The sequence below is a fragment of the Aythya marila genome (genome assembly GCF_965140915.1).
Source record: "Aythya marila genome assembly, chromosome: Z".
In the NCBI taxonomy this organism is placed as follows: domain Eukaryota; kingdom Metazoa; phylum Chordata; class Aves; order Anseriformes; family Anatidae; genus Aythya; species Aythya marila.
Window position 1 is genome coordinate 604,388 of NC_139080.1, and position 18,159 is coordinate 622,546.

The 18,159-nt window shown below is 39.9% G+C and overlaps 1 protein-coding gene across 1 annotated transcript in view; it reads left to right on the plus strand.

Annotated features, from left to right (window-relative positions):
* The window catches only part of LOC309889799 (phospholipid-transporting ATPase IC-like), a 33,080-nt gene that overhangs the window by 11,333 nt on the left and 3,588 nt on the right, over nucleotides 1-18,159 (plus strand). The window contains exons 4-24 of the mRNA XM_082782827.1: nucleotides 797-910; nucleotides 1,462-1,560; nucleotides 1,662-1,723; nucleotides 2,177-2,249; nucleotides 2,345-2,415; nucleotides 4,434-4,516; nucleotides 5,589-5,747; nucleotides 5,925-6,013; nucleotides 6,681-6,871; nucleotides 7,439-7,647; nucleotides 8,736-8,779; nucleotides 8,917-9,073; nucleotides 10,263-10,451; nucleotides 10,931-11,043; nucleotides 11,534-11,698; nucleotides 12,385-12,496; nucleotides 13,210-13,285; nucleotides 13,953-14,085; nucleotides 15,253-15,538; nucleotides 16,307-16,530; nucleotides 17,473-17,556. Coding sequence (XP_082638953.1) covers nucleotides 797-910; nucleotides 1,462-1,560; nucleotides 1,662-1,723; nucleotides 2,177-2,249; nucleotides 2,345-2,415; nucleotides 4,434-4,516; nucleotides 5,589-5,747; nucleotides 5,925-6,013; nucleotides 6,681-6,871; nucleotides 7,439-7,647; nucleotides 8,736-8,779; nucleotides 8,917-9,073; nucleotides 10,263-10,451; nucleotides 10,931-11,043; nucleotides 11,534-11,698; nucleotides 12,385-12,496; nucleotides 13,210-13,285; nucleotides 13,953-14,085; nucleotides 15,253-15,538; nucleotides 16,307-16,530; nucleotides 17,473-17,556 — 2,733 coding nt within the window. The remainder of the gene's footprint in view (nucleotides 1-796; nucleotides 911-1,461; nucleotides 1,561-1,661; nucleotides 1,724-2,176; nucleotides 2,250-2,344; nucleotides 2,416-4,433; nucleotides 4,517-5,588; nucleotides 5,748-5,924; nucleotides 6,014-6,680; nucleotides 6,872-7,438; nucleotides 7,648-8,735; nucleotides 8,780-8,916; nucleotides 9,074-10,262; nucleotides 10,452-10,930; nucleotides 11,044-11,533; nucleotides 11,699-12,384; nucleotides 12,497-13,209; nucleotides 13,286-13,952; nucleotides 14,086-15,252; nucleotides 15,539-16,306; nucleotides 16,531-17,472; nucleotides 17,557-18,159) is intronic.

Genomic DNA, 18,159 nt, shown 5'->3' on the forward strand with positions numbered 1-18,159 from the left:
TAATTTTTTAACTTTGCGAAGTACGTAAGCTTTTGTGCTAGTATGTGGTGCTGGTTGTGAGTGACAGAGGATTGGACTTTGTGGTTGTGTGTGGACTGCCTGGCTTTATCCGTGATGTGTTGGCCTCTGTGGTTTCCTTGCATCTGCTGTGGTTTCTGCCTGGTGGATGTGAGGCAGTTTGGGTTATTTCATGCATGACTATGAACATTTAATAGTAAAACTTCTACAGTTGGATCCATTATTAAAATGGAAGTCCTTTATGCTTCAACTAGGTAGGGGCTGCCACTTACCAAGTTAACCTCTGCTGGGTCTCACATTGTCCCTCCTGAACAAGTCTGATTAAAAGTCCTTTGTGTCTGGATGCATTGTTTGTGGTTTGACATCTGAGACCAATTGTATCCCTATTAGTGATACTGTGTATGTAGCAAATAAAACTGACATGCACCAGAGAGAACACTGCATAGGACAGGGAGAGCACTGAAGTCCCCCCTGTTCCCCCCCTTCTTCGTGCCCTTTTGGCAGTGCCATGTGCGCTGTGTCACTCACCTGGGCCAGGCTGTCTCCTTTCCACACAGTGACTGTGATGCCCTGTAGTCCTTGCTGTAGCCAGGGTGGAAGTGTGAGGTGCTTTTTGGGGTGTATTAATGTCAGTGCAGACCTTTTTGTCTGGTTTCATTAAGACAGTGACCCGTTTGAAACTGTTGACGATGGGTACAGCTCTAGCAAAGTTTATAGGAAAGATTTCCTATAAAAATACTTTCCGTGTGTTGTGAATGACATTTGGTTTCTTCAACAGGGAAATGCGATTAAGACATACAAGTACAACCCCATCACATTTTTACCGCTGAATCTGTTTGAGCAGTTTAAAAGAGCAGCCAACTTCTATTTCCTGGTCCTTCTCATTTTGCAGGTAAGGCGTAGTTTATAAAGAGAGAATACTAACTGGGAAGTGAGTTTGAGGTGCTAATGTACTGAGCTGAATACTACTTATGAAACCGTTCATTGCTATCCTGTTAGGAAATTGCAGGTTGCTGCGTAAGGGACTGCAGCTGAACTGTTAGAGAAACTAAGCACATCTTAACAGAAATCCGTATCAGCCTACCCTAGCTTTGTATTAGCTAAGATGAGCTAGTTGCAGAGTTTATGAATTTTTTGAGGACAAGGTATTTCTTTTGGCTATTACTCTGTAAAATATGATGGCCTTCAAGTCCCATTCATGAACCAGAAGCACCAACAGAAAATATGAGCAATTAACAGTTGTTAAAGAGAAAACAGCGCTGAGGTACAGCAGCACAGTCAAAATCTCCCCCCGAGATTTTTTCATCTTCACAACCTGTCTTAAAATTCTCTCTCTGATGTGTTGGTTTTATTTTTTATGTTTTAACTGCCCCAGTCCTTAATGTTTCTGAATTGAGTTTGATAGCAATCCCATATTGAGCTGATACTCTTTGTCTCTGACAGGCAATTCCTCAAATATCTACCCTGTCATGGTATACAACGCTGGTGCCCTTACTCTTGGTCCTGGGAATAACTGCAGTCAAAGACCTAGTGGATGACATAGTAAGCAACGTGTTCTGTTAATAATAAAAGCAAAAGAAAACAGTGTTGTTCTTCAGCTGTGACATGCAGTGGGGAGTACATTCTCTGCTCCTGGTTTTCAGGCCCGTCACAAGATGGACAATGAGGTTAATAACAGGACATGTGAAGTCATCAGGGATGGAAGGTTTGTACCGTTCACTTCTTAACTTAGTAAGTAAAGTTTGTTGCTTTTGGTACAAAGCTTCATCACAGATCATGAACTGTAGATGACAGGGAAAGTTCAGCTTTTTGTTCTCTACTGTTCCATACGTCTGTGTGAAAACCTAATTGGAAACAGAAGAGAAATGCCTGAAGGAGTCATTTAAACTTAGTTCTGTGGCAGTAAATCTGTGCTAAGAGCAACTTGCTTGGAGAGTTGGACAGAAATTCATATATGGGTGAACAGGAAAGAGCAGAGGTAGGTTGTCTTCTAAGTTTTAGATTCCCAGCTAAACTGCAGTTCCCAAAACCAAAAAAAAACCACATCTTACCAAGATGTAATGTCTTCATACTAAGGAAAGTTTAATATTTCAAGATGTATAGATTGTATAATGTTCTAGATTAAATAGTAATAATCATTAAACTATCTTGATATTAGGTTCAAAAACACAAAATGGAAAGATATTAAAGTTGGTGATATCATTCGTCTGAAGAAAAATACTTTCGTTCCTGTAAGTGCTTTAGATATGTTTGTTTTATGTTTCTACAGAATTCTGTACAAATCTTGACTTGGATTTATTTGCTGCTTATTTATTTGTTTCACTAGGCTGATATTTTGCTGCTATCCAGCTCAGAACCAAACAGTCTCTGCTATGTAGAGACAGCTGAACTAGATGGGTAAGGTTCTACTTAAGGATTTCTTAGATTTATTTTTGGCTTCCTGGTAAAAGATCAATAAGTGTTTATTTCAGAAGTAAGCTAATGTAAAGTAATACAGTTATTGTCAGGGTAAGGGTGCAATTAGTTGTTTTGTCTTAGTCTTCATGGATAAGGCCAGCCCCTGAGTCCCTATGTCGAGAAGCAATGGTGAACTGAATGGCAAACAACTGGTAGTATGTGATGGTCCAATTAGGGACCGTCTGTACAAATTGTCCCCAACAGACTTGAGAAGATACATCTGAACGTGATAAGAGCTGGCTGACATCATTCTGCATGTAAGCCACTGTCAATCATCTTCAAAAGATCACAGAGATCCAGGGAAATCCCAGAGGCTTCAAACACAGCAAGTATCACACCCTTCTACTAACAAGGGCCAAAATGACATTAAGAAAACTATGGACTAGTCTGTCTCACCTCAGCCCCTGGAAAAACTGTGGAGCAGGCCCTCATGGAACCTGTGTCCAGGTACATGAAGAACAAGAATTTGACTGGGGAAAGCCAACAAGGATTAACATTGTGCTTGACTAACCTGGCTGTTGCTTTGTGTATTGAAATACCTTGCTCATTGGATATGGAGTCCATTCTGTAGCAGAAGATGTCATTTACCTTGATTTTATGAAAATATTTGATATGGCGTCCCACAAAAAAAAGAGAAAAAAAAAAAGAAAAAAAAAGGGGAGTTCTTGTGGACAGCAAGCAAGACAGCAGTGCACCCTTGCAGCAGTGGCAAACTGTCCTGGACTTCTTCAGGCCCACTATCAAACCAGCAGATCGAGTTGTTCCATGCTACCTGGCATTTGTTAAGCCACACCTGGAAAGCTGTGTGCAGTTTTTGATCCCCACAATTCAAGGAACATTAAAATCTGGTGAGGATCCACTGGAGTGCCAAGATAGTTGAAGCATTGGAGTACCTGGTACGCTAAGAAAGGGTGCAGGAGCCGGATTTATTCAGCCTGGAGAAGTGAAGGGTAATTTAATCACAGCCTTGCGATATTCATGGTTACAGCAAAGATGCCCTGTACACGAGGACGCACATTGACAGGACAACAGGACAACAAAAGCAATGGATGCGTTACTTCGGAAGAAATTCTGTTTGGATTTAAGAATGGTTGTTCTCATGGTGAAGAATTTTTACCACTGGAATAAGTTGCCCAGAGAGGTGGGAACACCTCCCTTGCTGGAAACAATGAAGGCTTGGCTTGATGGAGCCCTGGATAACCTTGTCTAAGGTCCTGCTTCTGACTGGACGTTGGACTGTTGATTGCCAGAGGTCTCTTCCAACTGGGTCTTTTCTATTATTCTAAGCTCTCTAAGTTAGAGTGAGAAAATTAAAAAAAAATAAAATAAAAATCCATGTTTTCTGTGGAAGTTTTTCTAAGAAACTGCTTAAGAATGGTAAATCTCAGTGTCTCTGTCACAATTGCGTTGTAAGTGTTGCTTTAGTTCACGTTGTCAGAAGAGGTAGCGCTGACTTTTATTTTACAAAAGGCTGTAGTGATATGAACTGCACCTAAATTAACTGAAATGATAGTTTTTCTGAATAAATAACTACTTACTCACTCAGCTTTTAGTGATCTTAAAAACAATAATTAATCATGCAGAAGAAGGATCTGCTTATATTGCAAATGTTTGTTCTCAGTTGGAATTTTCAACAATGTCAGTTATTAAATCGTGTTTTAAAATAACCATTAATCAAACTTAAATATTGCTTTAGAAAAACAGTATTTCTGAGCACCCTCACTTTTCTAAGTACAGGGATGCTACTGTGTCAGGTTTCATTTGTGAGGAGAAGCAACCGAGCAGTGCAAGAACTAGTCCTGTTGTTCATGAATGTTTCTCATCCATGCAAATGCATAGCTCAGCTCGTTGCTTCCAGGTGGGAGGTTGGTGTCTATGGCGTACTGTTTAATTTTGTTCAAACTTCTTTCCTGTATCAATGTTTTCAATAAAATGACCTTTTTATCCTTTCTTTTTAGTGAGACTAACTTAAAATTCAAAATGGCACTGGAGGTAACAGACAAGTATCTTCAAGAAGAAAGTGCAATGGCGGACTTTAATGGTTTGTACAGTTGCATTTTTATTGTTACAGCTATTCAAACGCTGCTCAAACAGTTTACAGTACAAGTAAATAAAACACAGGTGCGGTTTGAGACACTGCTAATGGTTCTTGTGACACTGGAGTTAGTGGCTTCATAGCTTTTGTCACAAGGCAGCATTGGCAAGTTGCACAAGGAAACTGCTGCTGAGCAAAATACAGCCAATCTGAGGATAAGACCTTTGCCATGAATGAGATATGACGCACTGAGTAGGTAGGACAGGACCCTTTATTAGCATTTGCCTGCCTGTTTTCTTTGGAAAATATGTTTGCTGTTGGGGTTTTGGTGTGCCTCTTCCTGTGCTTCTCTTCCCTGACTACAGACGGTACAGGATTGGAGACACTGCTGTTTGGGCCTCAGAGTGTCGTTCTGTGTTCCTCTGTAGCGATCAGCATTTATGTTGCCATTTACACCTATATATTTGTTTACTTATGTCTGAAGCAGAGTTTAGATGATTCTAAGTGCAGCATGAACCAGAATTTTAGAATGAGCTCAGTTTGGGGTTGGAAACAAAAAATGACCAATCATAAAGTACACAGTAAGAATAGGGCAAGTTCTAAGAGTCAAAGAAACAGGTCTCTTTTTTAGCTGAAATATTCACAGATATCTGAACAAGTAGCAGCTTATTTCATGAGATTTGTCTCACTGTGTTCATCCTAGAGACATCCAGCGAGAGGCTCGCTCTTGTAGGCAGGCTGTTGTTAAAACTTGAGAAATATTAAAAGAAACTTGGACAAGAAAAGCATCCGATTTGCCAGTAAATGCTGTGTGTAATGATCATGGTGCAGAAATGAATTATTTCTTCTATTTCAGTCTGGAAAGTGAAAGTCCACCCAAGAAGCCATTTTTAAAAAGCCAGCAACACAGCACTGACTATTTGTACACACCAAATCTCACATACATGGTTTGTTTAGAACAATCGTACAAAACAACAACAACAAATTTCCACAAAGTAAAATAACTTGTATGGTGGGTACAAATTGATCCGTTTTTATTTAACTGTTGTATATTAAACATACTCTCCTGAAAATTTAGGTCTGATTGAATGTGAAGAACCTAATAACAGACTGGATAAGTTCACAGGAACATTATTCTGGAGAAACATGAGTTATGCGTTAGATGCTGATAAGATCTTACTACGTGGATGTAAAATTAGGAATACAGACTTCTGCCATGGAGTTGTCATATTTGCAGGTATTTATGAAATGAACAAATGAACATGTAACATTTACTCACTAGAAGTGTGCCTTTAGAAGGGAAAATGTGTCTTTCTCTTATGAAATTTGACTATATTTTATGTCCCAGGTTTGTAAAATACTAATATTAATACTTGTTAATGTATTACATTTTTATTTTTTTCTTTATTTTTAGGTGCTGATACAAAAATAATGAAAAATAGTGGAAAGACAAAATTTAAAAGGACAAAAATTGACTCCCTTATGAATTACATGGTTTATACTGTAAGACGTTTTCTATAAAATTCAGATGTTTGAGTTCACTTTTAAGTGAATAGAGTGAATGCAAATTTAGAAGAGTGTTTGTTTGTTTGTTTGTTTGTTTTGCTATAGGAAGTATGTTTCTACTTTGTTTTGGGTTGGAATGCAGTAGGGGAAGGAATCTAAAAAGGTGCCTTGCTGTTGGTGGAATCTGTGATCCTTAACTTCAGATGTTGGGCAGCCAATGCAAAGCAGGAGTGTGCTCCAAAAGCAGTGTTGTAGGTGCTTCTGGTCTGCTCTGAGCTGCTGGAGAGAGCCTTGAGGACCTGGGTCCTGGTCCTGAGCTCTGTTCAGCACCTGAGAAGTGCTGAAAGAGGAAAAAAAGAGCTGGACTGCAGGCAGGCAGAGGCATCTGTGGCAGCATGACTGCGGTTCTGCCCTTGCTCCAAGCACATTCATGTGCCCTACTCACTGCCTGCTTAAGCACATGTAAAAACAAAAAACTGTGCTTGGGACATAAACTAAAATTAGAACCCTGATTATTTGATGAGACTATTTTGTGGGAAAGATTTGCTCCCCTTCTTTTTACTTAAAAATACATGTAATATTCTTTTTGGTACATGGAGATTTCAGAGTTACTCCTAGCAAACATTCCTGAAGTGTCTGACAGGCCTCTCTGTGTACACTGCAGATTTTTCTGGTCCTCATCCTGCTGTCGGCTGGCCTTGCCATCGGGCACACTTACTGGGAGCAGCAGATCGGCAACTCCTCCTGGTACCTCTACGACGCTGAAGACTACAGTCCTCCGTATCGCGGCTTCCTTAACTTCTGGGGATATATCATTGTTCTGAACACCATGGTTCCCATTTCCCTCTATGTGAGGTAAGTAAATACCTTGGCCTTTCAACAGCTAAACTGGTCATAGAGTTGAATTACTGAACTTTAGAATTAATGGTGAGCTAACTTAATTTTCCATTGGTGGTAACAGATGCAGCTTCCCAGCGGATGGGAAAGCACACTGCTTTGTCTTACTGAAAAGATGTTGGATATACTCACCCTCTTCACTGGGATTTTAGAAAAGAGTGATCCGTTATGTATCATTTTCATATAAAATCATCACCCAAAGATTTTTGACTCAGAATTCAAAGATATCAAGCTTTCCTTACAGTATTAAGCATATACACTTTATACTTTGACTAAGGAAAAAAAATTCCTAGACACAAATGCTGTTCCCAAGTGGGATTCCGATTTGTTATGGGAGCATCATCATCAATACTTTCGGCTTGATCAGGCCGTAAAGACTCTTCCCAGCTGTTGAAGCTGAGCTGTGTGGTCTGATGTTAGTTTGAGACGCCTGTCTAGGGGCGATGGTGCTCTGTAATACGCTGATAAAATGTCATTGCTTTGACATACAGCCGGGAGTAAGAACTTTTGTTTTATTTCATTTAGTGTTGAAGTGATTCGTTTGGGCCAAAGCTATTTTATAAACTGGGACCTGCAAATGTATTACTCTGAGAAGGACACGGCCGCGAAGGCCAGAACCACCACGCTGAATGAGCAGCTGGGGCAGATCCACTACATCTTCTCTGATAAGACAGGAACGCTCACGCAGAACATCATGACATTTAAAAAATGTTGCATAAATGGCCAAAGATATGGTAAGTCTTTGCCATGCTGCTGCACCCCACGGCGTCAACCAGCTTTGATTTCTATAGCAAATGCCAAAGCATCCCAGTACCAGGGGTCCTTTTTGTGGATGGCAGTGGTGCTGGGTGCTCCATCCACGGGGGATGGCCCTCTACCCTCTACCCAGCTGGCCCCAGGTGCAATGCTGGTCCCTGGGGGCACGGCACAGCCCTGGTCCAGCCCGCCCTGCCCTGCAGCGTGTTTGTGTGCCGTGATCTCTGTCTGCCAGGAGAAACTTGCAGAAGTGTTTGCAGAGATCTGCAGGGAAACAGGAGTGCTTGCAGGTTGCACCCTCCCGCCGAAGGGGAGGAACAGTAATGCTGGTTTGAAATCAGGTGCATGAGTCTTCTTACTTTCAACTGAGCTTCCACAATATAGCCCTGGCATTGAGCAAAGCTCTGGTAAAACTGAATGGTTGGAGTTTTCCCATTGTTTTCAGCTTTAAAAAGGGGAAATGGGTGGAGTTGAGTGGAAACTTCACAGTATAAAAGTCAGAAATGAGTGATTTACAGAATGCTTTGCGTTTCGTAGAAATGCTCTGGGAACATTTCTGGAAATGAACCTAGAAATCAATAAGAAAGTGCAATAAGAGCAGCAGCTTTTCAGTTTAATGTTAGTTACATCCATTTCCAAACTTGTCTGGACTTCAGTGTTTGGAATACACAGTGATGTGCTCCAAACCGAGCTATCGTTTGGTCAGTTCAAACAACAAAGAGCAATGTGCTAATACTGTATGCTTCTTAAACATCATACCTCTGAAGAGAGAAGAGGAACTTCTGACAGTAAGAGCTCTGTTAAAACAAGATGGATGTTTTAGGACAATTCCACCACATTTTCCTTTTCTTATTTTTGGTTTGGTATCACTGGCATAGACAGTTACACCCGACAAGACACAAAGGTACTGCTGCTATGAATGAATTTGCCTTTTTTTTTTTTTTAATCAGAGACGTTCTAGTGTGATAGATGTAAATATTCTATATACTGTTGACTTTGTGAATGAGTTGTAAAAACCTTTGGTTTTCTGCCCCGTGCCTTCCAACTGATGGTGCTTGCATTGCAGGAGACTGCCGCGATGGAGCAGGGCAGCTCCCGAGCCACCCGGAGGTAGGTTGGTCTGACCTGGCAGAGAAGTCCTTGCAGTTTGTAGGGGACGTTGCCTTGCCAAGGTATGAAGGGATGCAGGTAGGCTTGAAGAATTGCACATGAGATAACCCAAACTCTCTCTTCTGTTTTCTAAGCAGCAAGTGGATTTCAGCTGGAACATGTACGCAGATGGAAAGTTCTTGTTTTATGATCACTACCTGATAGAGCAAATAAAGTCCAGAAAGGACCCAGAAATCCAAAAGTTCTTTCTTCTGCTTGCTATTTGTCACACAGTCATGGTCGATGTTTCTGATGGTGAGTATCATTTTTTTTCTCTTGTGTAAGGGGAAACAGCAATTGAAGTCCAGTTACACAAGAGAGGTCCGGCACTAATGCAGATCCCATAAATAAGGAAGAGTGCTAGGTTGTTCTTTTAAGTTAAACAAAAGCAAGTTCCTGTGCCATTTCCTGTACTCAATTTACCTGTTTACATAAGGAGGGTTGTCTTTATGATGGTTCCAGTTTTGACTAACGTGCATCTTGAGTAACAACAGATCTAGAAAGGTAGTGGAACAGCTTATACAGAGGGCTTGTGTTTCCTGTTACTGATCTTCTATCTATTCAAATATGTCTTTAAAATCTCCAAAGCATAAACCTCAAATAAAATGAATATGATACTAGTAAAGTCTCTGGTTCCACACACAAATGTGAAAATGGAAACACTTTTGGAAACTTGTTTTCAGTGTGGATAAACAAGCATTTTCAGCATGAAGATCTCATTCACTTACTCCACGAAGCACAGCCCATAGCTGTACACAAACTGTATGTCTGTCCTAAGAATATCAGCAGCAGGTAACAAAAGTGAATAACAGAAGTGTGACAGGAACTGAATTTGAAGGTGAATGGGTATTGAAGAATTCATGTGGAAAGTAAGGTTGAAAGATAAATAAGATATGCTCGACACAAGAAAAGAGTAACACTGCTTTACTTGCATCTTTGTGAGATCTTTGTGAAACCAGCAGTTTCCTGTCCCTTTGTGCTCTTCCTGCTGATGTTTTTGGGGTTATTTCCACTATGTTGGTGTTTTTGGCCAAGGATTTTTGATTTTTTGCTGTTGTTGTTGTTGCTGGTGTTTTTTTAAAACTTCCTTTGGAAATGCTTAAATAAAAATGCTAAGAAATTAAGATATTTAAGTTACATTTGTCTTGAGACAGAGTAGTAAGCCTTTATACATGGAAAGAAGAGGTTCAGCGTCTTAGTGCATTTGGAAAGTACACCTGATGGGAAGGGGGAGTCCCTAGTCCTTCTCCTCTGATGGCACTGCTGTTGGGTGCTGCAGCAGTGTGTTGGACCCCACTTCAGAAAGGGAGAGGACGTGGCATTGTGTGTCCCCCTGTCAATTGCAAAGAATGGGTGTTAAGTTTTGAGCTGTGGGGTCTGAGTGCCCCTGTAATGCTCAGGTGTACCCTGGCTTTCTTTCCTTTTCACTGTGTCAACAATGCAGGTCAGATCAATTACCAGGCGGCCTCCCCAGACGAAGGGGCCTTGGTTACGGCAGCCAGAAACTTTGGCTACGTTTTTCTCTCACGAACACAAAATACCATCACGATAAGTGAAATGGGGATTGAAAAAACCTATGATGTCCTTGCTATCTTGGATTTCAACAGCGATAGAAAACGAATGTCTGTCATTGGTAAGTTGACTACAAACAACCTCTAATTTATAAGACCTTTTATAGGATAGGTTGCTTGCATTTCCTAGGTGGAATGGCTGTGTGACACACACTCCTATGATAGATTTTACTGCACATAGATCTGGATAGCAAAATAGAGGCTTTGTAATGAGGTGCAAATGTGTTTTCTTACCAGTCCTGGTGCTCAGATGCGGCCTCTGCTGAAGATGATCTGTGGTTCCTTTAGTAGAAGCTTGAAGAAATTTTACAAAGTTAATTCATTCCCCTTATTCCCCAAAATAAATTAGTTTTATGTTTTTTGTAAGAACTAGGAATGTAGGATGTGTTATAAATAATTTCAGGGATGAGGGACTACAAAGAAACGTGGTCATGTAGCTTTGGCAGCTAACAGCAGTACACTGAAGAATCTAATCTGAAACTATTCCTTTGTTTAAATGTACTCTAACTTTTTGTCCCACCTCTCGTATTACACTCTACAGTAAGAGACTCCAATGGAAATATAAGGCTGTATTGTAAAGGAGCTGATACAGTAATTTATGAACGATTGCACCCAAGGAATGTAAAGAGAGAAGCTACAGAAGAAGCACTAGATGTATGTTTGCATTTTATATTCTGTTCTTACAATCACATATTAAATTTATTTCTGACCATAATCTAATTTCATTTATGTCCTTTTGGTAAGCTATTAAACAAATGCAGCCCTATAAATGGCTTTACACATTATCCCAAACCTGAGAAATAATAAGAGCAACGTTAGGTCATCATGCACATTTTAAAAATGCATGATCTTTGCAGGAGAAGTGAACTTACATTTTGTCTATTGCTTTTTTGTTTGTTTTTTTTATGAGTATTCCAGGTCACTAAAATCTGTTCTATTTGTCACCTCCTCAGACTGCCTTTCAATTTAGACTGCCTTGCAAGTTATAATTTACTTTTTGTTATTTCTGAAATGCTCAATATTTATTGTGCAGTCACTTGTTTTATCAGACCTGCGTAATGCTTCTGATTGTAACTTTGATGTTTGGTTTCAAAACAAAGAGTTTTTTGTGCATATGTGTTGTTTTTTTTTCTTCATTTTTCAGGTGTTTGCAAATGAAACTCTTAGAACACTCTGCCTCTGCTACAAAGACATTAGTGATGATGAATTTGAAGCATGGAATAAAAAGTTCATGGAGGCCAGTGTAGCTACAACTAATCGTGATGAAGCTCTGGACAAAGTATATGAGGAAATAGAAAAAAACTTGATTGTAAGTCAAGCTTTAAATTTTTAGTGTACTTTTATTCTTATGTAAGAAGAAACAGATCTTTCTGAAAATAAATTATCCTTGTCTATAGACTTTTTGCTTTAGATCTTTTCAGTATTTTATTGGCTTTAAGACCAAGACAAATTCTAGAGCAAGTTGAAAAGAATGAAAGGAAATGTATTATTCTCCAATAATATGTTTTTTGCTTTCCCCCAGCCCAATCATCCTGTTCTTCCCTGTTATTCTTTAATTTACAGGTTCATTTCAGGATGTCAGTAGTTGTACATGTATTACAAATACATTGTTAACGAACAAACAAACAAAAAAGCCTCTGAAGTTGCTACTACACCTTTCAAGCCCAGATTAGTTCTAGCATCCACACCATGATGCAGCTTTTCTATGTCAGAGGGTTTGTTATCCTTTGAAGAAAATTTTGATCATTAATAACATGCAGAAGCTATAGAAAACTTGAGTTGTCTGATTTCTAACAATTTATCTTCTGATATTTTAGTAGGTGTATTTCAGTGCAGTGACTTTTATATATGAGGCATTATCTTTACTGAATTCTTATCCTGAGTTGTACCTTGGCTTGAAGACATAGCCAAAATAGCATTGTTCTCTACTGTAAATGAATCAGTTTTCTATAGATGTTTATCTTACTGAATACCTGTGTTTGAAATATCTCCCAGCTCCTTGGTGCAACAGCTATCGAAGACAAACTACAGGATGGAGTTCCAGAAACTATTTCCAAACTTTCAAAAGCAGATATTAAAATCTGGGTGCTTACTGGTGACAAAAAAGGTAAGTTTGTTTACAGCCAAAGAGCTAGCAAAACCACTGTAACAGCTAGAAGATAAACTGGGACAGGTGCAGACTTGTAGTGAAACACGTTTTCTAGAAAAGCACAGCATGAAAGTGCATCTAAATCAAAACTGGAAGACTTTCTACAATGTGCAGAAGTTCATGCCAGCTGTTCCCAATCCAGAATTACTGGGTGGGCTTCTGGGTAACTTCTGTTCCTCCAGTAGATGAATTTAGCTGACTGATTTAGTGGCTGTCTTCTATAGGGAAATACCCAGCTCCTGTTTTTCCCAGTGCAAAGCAAATGAAGAACAATTTGCTTTAAAACAACAACAACAACAACAAACACAACAAAACTTTAATGCCACCATGCTTGCTTGGTTCTTAGGGCAGAACACTTACATGCCAAACTTGTCTTTTTACAATGAAATCCAGGTCCTACAACATGGATAGAGGTGCAGCCAGATCAGCGTTGCATATAGGACGCTGTTATTCTATGGGAAATAATAAAGAAGCATTCCCCCCAGCTTCTGTGTACTAAGATTTATTTGTCCTGTTCCTCCATGCTATGTGGTGGTGAAAGGGAACATGCCATGCTGAAACGTAACTTCAAAAATTACTTAAGAAGACTTCCTGTACTTCTGGCTGCTCCCAGTAGTTACTCGGGACTGAACTTTAAGTCGACACTTTCCTCTGTATTTTTTTAATTTTAGAAACTGCTGAAAATATTGGATTTTCTTGCGACCTCTTAACAGATGAGACAACAATCTGCTATGGAGAAGATATCAGGCAAGTGAAAAGCACAAAGAATTTCTGTGTAGGAGTTAAAAATGTTCAATTTTTAAAATTATCCCAGCAGTAACATTGGTTTATCCCACAATGGTTCTTCTGTGCCTGAGGAGCATTTGCTGGCTGTTGTTTGGCTGTATGCTGTCTGTTTCTTGGCTTTTCCTGGAATTGTAATTTTACAAAGCAACATCTTCACTGTGGGTAAAGGTGGTGATACCCTATTTGGAGAAGGTTTTAAGTTCTAGGTCAACAACTGTTGACATTAAATTTGTAGTTCAAAAAATGGAATTAAGTTCCGTGTGCTTTGGAGTGCAACTGATTAAAAACTGGCAACCTTTGTGGGGAAAACATCGATACTGAGGAGATGCATTTTCTTTATGATTCTGAAGAAATGACTTTTAAAATTAAAGTTTTCTAAGTTTCTTGGAAAAATAAGTGTTGCTAGCTGTATTGTAATATTTTTATTGTAGTCTGGGACTGATACATAGAATCGTTGAATCATATAGTCATTTAGGTTGGAAAAGACCCCTAAGATCATCAAGTCTGATCATCAGACTGACATTACTGAGTTCACCAATAAATTATGTCTCTAAGCACCACATACACAAACTTTATCTTAGTTTAAAGTTTATCCTTGGTTTTTCTGTAATGAAAAATTTCTTTCCAGTGCTCTTCTTCAAACGAGGTTGGAAAACCAGAGGAACAGAGCTGGATCGAGTACACATTCCTCTCTAAGAATGAATGAGCCCTTCTTTCAGGGTAGTAGAGATCGCGCTTTAATAATCACTGGCTCCTGGTTGGTATGTAGAAAGGAGGATCTCCTGTGCTCCTGTGTATTTGAGATTTGGGGGGTACTACCATGTCACAGTGTCCTTCACTCCATTCATTTGTCTGCTTTGCCAAACCAGTCAACAAAAATTCTTTGGCCCTTGTGCCACCACTTGACCATCTCTGTTTGATATTTATGTTCAAAAATATTTTTAGTTTTTAAGGTTGAAAATAGGCCTCGGTAAAGAAAGTAATGTCTTTGGCTTTTCAAATCACCGTGGTAGCTGCCATCAAAGTAAAACCAAACCTCTGCAAAAGCACAGCCTGATTTTCAGAGTGTTTATTTTTCATGAGGATGCCAGTCTAATGGAAAAAAATGAGAAAGGGAAGGAGATGACTGCCAGCTGCAGACGATTCATGGCTTTTGTGTAGGCACAGAAATCATGCTTGAAATGAAAGATGGAAGTGAAAGTGTAGAAACAAAAGACAAGTTTTCTGCTCCGTCCTGCAGTATAGTGCTCTCTTATAGGAGCTTAGAAAGCAGAAAAGAGCTTTTGGCAGAAGTGGCTAGCAGTAATTCAGTGACTATTACCCACCCTGTTGGCAGGCTGCTTTTACAGACAGCTGACAAGGAGAAAGTCCAGTGAAGAGCTCCACACCGTCTGCCGCATTCAGCATTCCAGCTCTAAGCCTTTATTCTGTATAAAGAAACGCTATTGTGTGTCAGGCATAGGAAGCAGGCTGGAAAGCTCTCGAAGTTATCTAGCAGGAGCATCGGGTAAAATCACAGGTCTGCTACTGCTACCCGCTGTTCCAGAGGTACTGCCCCAGAGTTCACTTGGGTATTTATAGAAAACTTCCACCTTTGCTGAGCGTGGTCGTGCTTCCTATAGAAAGAGGCAAGTTTCAATATCAGAATGTTTTTCAAAAGTGAATTAGCTGCCGCCACCAGAAGAAATATTCCTTTGTACTCTGCAAGGAGTGCTGTGACACTGAATACAAGCATTTTGATTTTGTTAATCCCACCAGATATGTTCTTTTCATTGTTTCCATGGCTGTTTGTTCACTCCTCTGCACGAGCATTTAGTTAAAATGCTATAAATGGGATATAATGAAGTTAAGTGTGTAGTGTGTATAGGCAGCTCTTGGAGTGCTATTTTAAATGGTGTAAAAGGGAACATAACGTTTTTGTTACACAGAATGAAATCCTGCTGGAGAAGAAAAAGAAGAAAAAGAAACTTAAACTGAAATTCCCCAGAACAGCAGAAGAGAAACAAAAGCAAATTGAGAAGAGAAGAAAGGCTGAAGCTTACAAAGAGCAGCAGCAGAAGAACTTTGTTGATTTGGCATGCGAATGCAAGGCTGTGATCTGCTGCCGAGTGACTCCAAAACAAAAAGCCATGGTGGTTGAGCTTGTGAAGAAATACAAGAAAGCTATTACTCTGGCTATTGGGGACGGTGCCAATGATGTGAACATGATTAAAAGTAAGGCAGCTGTAAGACTTCTCTCGGTAGGAAACATCTCTTCTGGGAGTTCTTCCACGATCTCCTCGCTATTTCTGTTTGTTAAGAAGACTGTACCATCTGTTTCATTACCTACATTAACATTTCTTGCGTCCTTGTTACCTTCTATGCCTGCGCTGTCCCTTTTTGAGGAAGCCCTTTATGAAATGGTTAGTGGGTTTTGGTGATTTTAGCTTTTTGTGTAGACATTCCCCGAGAGGGGTCTTGAATTATGTCTGTTACCATGTTGGGGGTTCCAAATGTAATATAAAGACAAAACAAGAGCGTAGGTGTCCCTTGCTTGGAGGCATTAGCCTGCTGTATTGCAACTGGCATTCTTTGAAACACTTGCTGAGGAAACCCATTGAAAAACAAACTTCTTGGAGATGGTTTATGCTAGGAAGTCTGTATCTGTAAACTGCCTGACCAGCTTGTTCAGGGGTTTTGCTTGCTCTGTCTCATCACTTATTTCTCACCTCAGTCAAATTTCCCAGTAGCCATTCAGATGGAACAAGCACGGAGAGAGAACCCAAATACCAGTGAAAACGTGAGCAGTAAATAACAGGGCAAGGAGGGGAGTGTGCACTGTTGTGTTAATCTTTAATGAAGCTTTTGTGCTGTACACAGAAATAAAATGGGGCAGGAAAGTGAGAAGCAGAGAAAAGGAACTGGTGAAAGATTTGCCCTCGGTCATGTTGTTGCTCTCCCTTTGTTTAATACAGTGTGTGTGGTCTTTGTTTGTTACCTTAGCTGCCCACATTGGAGTTGGAATCAGCGGCCAAGAAGGGATGCAAGCTGTCATGTCAAGCGACTACTCTTTTGGGCAATTCCGCTACCTCCAAAGACTGCTGCTGGTCCACGGACGATGGTCGTACATTAGGATGTGCAAGTTCCTAAGATATTTTTTCTACAAAAACTTTGCTTTTACACTAGTCCATATCTGGTATTCGTTCTTTAATGGCTTTTCTGCCCAGGTAAGAAGGCATGGTCTTGTCTACTATTTATTAACGGGCAGGTCTTCCTTCTCATCGGCACAGAATAGCAAAAGCTTAACCTGGGAAGTGATGGGAACCCAAACTTAACATCAGTAATTTCTGCAGGAGAATTGATTATAACTACTAAGCTAGTTACTTATAAGCAAAGCAGTTGGTTATGATTTCAGAGCAGTTACAGTCAATATCATGATTGTAAGAGGGAGGGAGGAAGGGATTGTTAAATAGTGGTTTGGGAAACCTTTCTTAACTACGCTGTTTAAATATTCATAGGTGAAGCAAGATGGTGCATTTATCTATCAATAAGAAACCAAAACAATTTTATTTATATTTTTAATCTTGAACTGCTGGCTCGAAATGTGCTCGTTGTAAATGGCACTGCTTGAAGTTCACATACTGTTGAAAAGTTGTGCTTATCTGTGTGCCAGAAAGACTTCAGGGGATGAGATGCATCTCCATGGGCAGAAGCAAAACACAGGAAGATGTAATTGCAAGGTCCAGCATGGAGCATCAGGGCCATAGTCACAGACAAGCATCCCTGCCTGAGGTTAATAGCATTTTCTGTGGTGGAAATTATGGATGCTTAGGACAAAACAAAAGAGAAGAAACCAGGGTTCCCCAACTTGTGTGTGAGTGCTCATCACAGTCACAAATGCGGCTATAAACCAGGCTGACACCCCGTGTGGTGTTCAGTTTCAATAGTGTTTCAGGTCAGGTGGTGGTGATGGTTTGTAAGGAGCGGGAAGCTTAATACATGCTAGAAATGGTTTTAACAGCGTTTTGACCTAGGGTGTTTCTTGCCTTTTGGGTAAACAGAGACAGGTAATTTAATGCTATAACGGAGCACACAAATTTTCTCAGGAATTAGGAGGAAAAGGTGAAATCAAAAGGTAATCATTATGGACTTAAATTCTTCTGTTTCAGACAGCATATGAAGACTGGTTCATCACACTGTACAATGTATTGTACTCCAGTCTGCCGGTTCTGCTGGTTGGCTTGTTTGACCAGGTACTCTCCACGTTGTTGACAACAGATGAATTCAGAGGCAGTTAGAATCAAGTCTTAAATTACACTGAAACTGGTTGCTTTGTTTTATGTACAAGGCATCCTTTTTGAATGTAGTCCTATGCAGGATGTGAGGTAACAAAAGACAATAAGCAGAGGCTTACTGAAATAGCCAAAGTGAATCAATTCAGAGGTCTTCAGTGCTAGTGTTGCTTGCTAGAAAATACTTCTCAGTACCTGCTGTTCTATGCTATCACACACAGCACAGAAACGGGCGGCTTTATTAATGGAAAGGGTACTCCTTGTGTACCCTTCTGACCTGAAGATGCAGGAAATGAACAATTTTGCATGACTGTACTTGATGGGAAGTCTTGGTGTGCAGCATTTGTTTTAATTCCACAGAACAAGTCCTTTTGGCCTTCTTTGCTTGTTTTTCCATACAAGCTGATCAGGCAAATCAATGCCTCTGTTTACTTTTGTAGTAAAACTTAAGAAATAAATTCAGTACCAAGTTAAGCTCTCACTTGAGTATATGTTAGAGACTAAAAGTCAGGACGTGTGATGATAGCCCTAGTCTGCTAATTCACAGCACAGGGAAAGACTCCA